Source organism: Galeopterus variegatus, unplaced genomic scaffold, assembly GCF_000696425.1.
Source record: "Galeopterus variegatus unplaced genomic scaffold, G_variegatus-3.0.2 Scaffold7244, whole genome shotgun sequence".
Classification (NCBI taxonomy): Eukaryota; Metazoa; Chordata; class Mammalia; order Dermoptera; family Cynocephalidae; genus Galeopterus; species Galeopterus variegatus.
This window is the reverse complement of record NW_007733355.1, coordinates 101,652-106,831: the sequence shown is the minus strand read 5'-3', so window position 1 is coordinate 106,831 and position 5,180 is coordinate 101,652. Positions and strand designations below refer to the sequence as shown.

The 5,180-nt window shown below is 45.8% G+C and overlaps 1 protein-coding gene across 1 annotated transcript in view; it reads right to left on the bottom strand.

The window, feature by feature from the left end:
• The window catches only part of LOC103607216 (P-selectin-like), a gene marked incomplete at both ends in the record, with an annotated part of 13,475 nt that extends 8,296 nt beyond the window's left edge, over positions 1–5,179 (bottom strand). Inside the window, 5 exons of the mRNA XM_008591747.1 lie at positions 53–238; positions 1,840–2,025; positions 3,291–3,476; positions 3,967–4,074; positions 5,161–5,179. Coding sequence (XP_008589969.1) covers positions 53–238; positions 1,840–2,025; positions 3,291–3,476; positions 3,967–4,074; positions 5,161–5,179 — 685 coding nt within the window. The remainder of the gene's footprint in view (positions 1–52; positions 239–1,839; positions 2,026–3,290; positions 3,477–3,966; positions 4,075–5,160) is intronic.
• Between the last annotated feature and the right edge of the window lies 1 nt (position 5,180).

Genomic DNA, 5,180 nt, shown 5'->3' with positions numbered 1-5,180 from the left:
AGGCATTTAATGAGCTGAGAGGCACAGAAGAACATTATGATGATCACAGTACCTTGACAGACTGGGACTGGTGCTGTCCACTGTCCCAAACCAGTACACCGAGTTATGTCAGCTCCTCTCAGCATGAAGCCCTCGGCGCAGCGGAAGCTACAGGTGGCGTTGTACTGAAGTGCTGTTGAGGACAAGGAGCAGTCCACGCTTCCGTGGATGGGACTCTCCAGTGGCTCACACGAAATGGCTAAATGGAAAAAGTTATCTTCTGAAACGGGGTAATGGAAGGGCCTAGTTCTTTCTCAGAAAAAAACTCCTGGGGAAACTACATCTTTCTTATCCACAGTGTCAGGATGTTCAGAACCCTAAATCCTCTCTTTTCCAAAATGGAAACTGCCTGGAACACCCTCACCTGCCCTTCAGGTCACAGCTTAGACTCCACATTCCTCAGGGATCCCTCCCTTGCCACCCAACGCAGGGGTCAGGGCACCTCCAGTGTGCTCCCCCAGCCTCTGTTCTTGCGCGGTTCATAAGTGACCACACCCTCACCTGCCCTTCAGGTCACAGCTTAGACTCCACATTCCTCAGGGATCCCTCCCTTCCCACCCAACGCAGGGGTCAGGGCACCTCCAGTGTGCTCCCCCAGCCTCTGTTCTTGCGCGGTTCATAAGTGACCGTAATTCTTCCCCATTGCACCACAGTCTCTTTGAGGCTGAGGTGTATTCCAGAGCAGAGCAGTCTTCTGTACAACAAAGGTACTCATTAAATATTTATTGGCATTATCTGTGGAACTGGATCTGAAAAGAGTAGATAGAGGAAACAGCTGGACTTACAGTGAAAAAGCTAGAATAGCACAGCTTGTTGTCAACACTATCACCTAGCCCTGTAAAGTGTTCTCAGATGGGCTTTGTCTCTGGAATACAGGATATCATCCTAATTGGACTTCAATTGCCAAGTGAGTGCAGCCCGAGGTGAGTTCCTGAGCACAATTAAGCCCTGAGTGACCTCGGTTCTCATAAAGATGGGTTTCCTGATGCTTTTCCTTGATAAACCATTTCATCTCCAGACTATTCCTGGGGTTTTGCAGAGCATAAAGACTACCCTTTCGCTTCTGGGCTTTGAGCTCTGGTTTCTACAGAATCAGAGCATTTAAGAACCAAAGATCCTCTAGTGCTTCTTTCTTACTTTCCAGATGAGAAAAGTGAGGTTCAGAAATGTCAAGTGATTTCCTTAGAGTCTCATTGCTGGACAGTAGTAGAGCCAGGCTCAAAATCTAGGTCTGAAAACTCACTAATCCACTTGTAATGTCCTACTGCCCTGCCCCAACCCCTGCCTTACGAGCTGAGGGTGTGAGGCAATTGCACAGAAGTCAGCTTTGTGCTATTATGTAACTGCCCAGGATTGCGTCACACGCTCTTTCAATGCACTGTTCCTTTGATCCTCTGTCAAAGGCTACCTCCAAAGGTTGCATGGAGAATATCTCTTTATCCTGACAGCCACTTCTCTGACACCCTCTGAAGTATAGGACATTGTTCTACAGCTTGGATATGCCAGTGGGGCAGGAAGGGGATAAAAAGCTGAAGCTAAAGTTGATCAAGTGCCCAGCTCTATGCCAGGTACTTTATACATGCTATGTAATTGTATACTTTTAATATACTTAATCCTCACAAAAGCACATTGCAATTCTTAGCTCCATTTCACAGATGAGAAAAACATGGCTCCCAGAGGTTGAACACTTGCTCCAGTGTCAGAGCCTAGAGGAGGTCACCCTGACACAAAGAGCCCTTGGTTGTGTGCCACGACTCCTACTTGGGTGGGTGGACTGGGGCTGCTAAAGGAAAATCCTACCCTCACAGGTGGGCAAAGGTGCGGTCCACTGGCCAGAGCGACTGCAGTGAAGTGTGTCAAAGCCCTTCACTCGATAGCCAGGTTGGCACTCAAATTTACAGCTGGAGCCATATGCAAAGGCAGCAAGCGGATGAACACAGTCAACGGATCCTTTGCCGGGGGCTTCCAGGTGCTGACACTGCACAGCTGGAGAGAACAACCGAAGATTAAGAAAGAGAAAGGTACTGAGGAAGGAGGAAAACCACACCCACAGATGAGGAGCAACGGAGGAGCTGGGAAGATGTTAACGTCGGGAGACCCTTATGATGCTTGTCCAGACTTGGAATGCCTGTCTTCAGGGTGACGTGAAACTCTTAAAAATACAAATTCCTGCAAGATCCATTCTTAATGTCCTCTGTTCCCTATACCTCTATGATCCTGTCCCAGCAGTCTTCTAGTGTCTACTTACAGATGTAGATGCCACCCGTTCCCCTCATATGTGAAATTAATAAATGAGGACATTCTGAAACTGCTTGTGGGTTACGAGTTTGGGGGAAGGGAGGACTTTTTAATTTTGTTTGTAGAAAAATCAGTCTCTTGTTTTTCTAGAGTCTGATACACATCTCCCGTCCAGATGTATCCAATTTAGCTGAGTGGCAGGTGGAAGGAGAGTTAAATTTTGGCAATTCAGGCCAGCTTCTCCATAAACTAAGTTTTATCTATACTCCAGGAAGGACTGGGTGCAGGAGACCCAGTCCACGTATACATCCCCAGCTGCTGGAAACTCACAATTACACACTGGAGCTGGGGCTGTCCACACCCCAAATGCTGTGCAATGCACTACCACTGGCCAGACTAATGCAAATCCCTCTTCACAACTGAAGGGACAGCTAAACTGGTGCTGGAATGCTTTTGCAGAGGGAAGACAGACCATGCTCCCTTAATCAAGAGTCTTCAGGGACAGGCACTGGGCAGCTAAAAACAACCCTAGAACAATGGTGTGAGTCCTTATGCAAATTATGTCCAGCATCTTGGAAGGTTTAGAATTCTGCAACAGCTCTACCTTCCCAAAGAGGCAGGCGAGTTGATGCTCTTGAATGGTTAAATGATACTTTCAATAGCTGTTTGGAAAGATTCAAACACCCTTATTTTTTCATTTAAAGAAGCAAGTAAAATTACCAAATTAATATTACTCAGCTCTTAAGTCCTCATCATTACACTCTGTTTACTTTGTAATTAACAAGGGAAAAGGGGTGACTTTGTAATGTTTTTGCCTGAGAATGAAGAATTAAACTGACTACCTCACGCTACAGATGCAAAATACCATGAAAATCAAAATTAGTTGGTTGACAGGTAACAGTGATACCAGAACTTTCCATCTAATGTAGATCCTCATTATTTCTCACGTTTTTAATGGAGAAAGCCCAACATTATAGTTGTCAATGAGGACAACAAGAACAAGGTTGACACACCTACACACTGTGGGGCCTTCTTCGTCCAGATTCCAGAAGCCAAACACTCCAGCTCGCTGGGTCCATGCAGTCGGTACCCTTCAGTGCAGTGGAAACTGCACTTTGAGTTGAAAGAGAAGTTTCCCAGGGGGTGGCTGCAGTTCACCAGCATGTGTTGAGGGAGATCAAATTCTCCACACTCTCTGACTGTGGGGTACAAACAATATCAATGTTTTTCATGGTAGACTTAAAAACAATGCTAGATTTGCTGAAAGCTGGAACTATATGTGTAATCCTCTTACCTCTGTCTTTCTAAGCTTCTAACCCAAGCTGTCCATCCTTACTTAGCTGTTTTGTATTGCCTGCATCTTGATAAATAATCATTCTTTCACTGTTTTTTATTTCAAACCAGTAAGATTAACCCGAAAGGTTAATTTTTGTTTAACCTTTGTTTTGCTTCCTTTACGTTTCCCTTTTCCTTTTTGAAGTTTTATGAATGAATGTTCTCTCCTAGAATAAAATGTTTTACCCAGAGTGTGTGCCCAGAGACAATTTGAGTGGAGCAGACAAGCAGATGATAGAGGGGCCTCAGACTAGCCTTCACTCACTGCAGAGTCTCCATTGTGATTTACTTCCTGGCATCATCTCTAGCACCAGGCCAATGACTAAAGTAATATCAACAAAATAGAAGCCTCACCATATTTACATTCTGGCCCATAGAACCCAGGGTAGCAGGAGCAGGTGTAGTTCCCGATGGTCTCGATGCACTCCCCTTGTTCGCTGCAAGACATCTCCTGGCAGGAGGCTGCATGGAAACAGAAGGATCACCCAGGGTAGCAGGAGCAGGTGTAGTTCCCGATGGTCTCGATGCACTCCCCTTGTTCGCTGCAGGACATCTCCTGGCAGGAGGCTGCATGGAAACAGAAGGATCATATTCAGGGAAAATCACAGGAGATGGGAAGAAAAGCTCGATTCTTGTTCTGAGCCACAGACTCAGCCCCTCTCAGGTAGAACCGAGCTAGCCAGACAACAGAGAACCACAGTGTGGTCTGGAGAGCCAACCGGTTCTCTGTGAAAGGCATGGCAGGAGTCTGCTGGAGCACTGAACGGTCCCATTTTATGCAGCATTTAGTGTTTCCTATAGAGGGAATTGCTATGTGTGGACACAGAGGGACAAATGCAGCCATCGAAAGATGCTTGGACAGAGAAATTCCTCTGTGTGGTACAAAATGGGGTGTGGTTTTCTAACTAAGAATATTTATAGACTTGTATTATTTTGGAAGCCCCCATGACAGACATTACAGCATGGAGGTTAGGAACCAGACTGGGTGGGGGCGGGGACAGGGTAACACATCCATGGTCTAAATCCTGGCTCTGCTGCCGACTTGATGTTTGACCTCAGACTTTAGGGTCAGATCCCTTCCACCTTTTGTTTGCTTCAAATTCATGCCCAGTACCATATGGTGGAGGAGCAGAGGAGCCAGAGGAGATATTAAAGACCTACTCACGGCAAAGGACAAACAATTCTATGAGGGGATGTTTCATGCATCTGAATATGCCAGGCAAAGTAGGCACAGACCATGGCCAACCTGCCGGGCTCTCTTCACCAAGTCTGTGCCACTTAGGTGACAGAATAGAGATGGGCCAGGGTTTTTCTTTTTTTTGGTTTATTTATTTTTTTTCCCTGAGTGTTTGCACTTGGTGGAGGATTAGTATTAGAATTAATACTGTGACAGCACTGAGAATGTTTTTATTGATGAGGTCACAGCTGGGGACAAGGTCTGTGGCTGAACTATTTTCTGATGGTCATTAATAAATGCTTAATTAATAAATGCATTAATAAATGCTTTAAAAAAGAAACGGGTAAGTTTCAGAGTAGAGAAGGCCCTACCTGTATAGCACAGGGCCCGC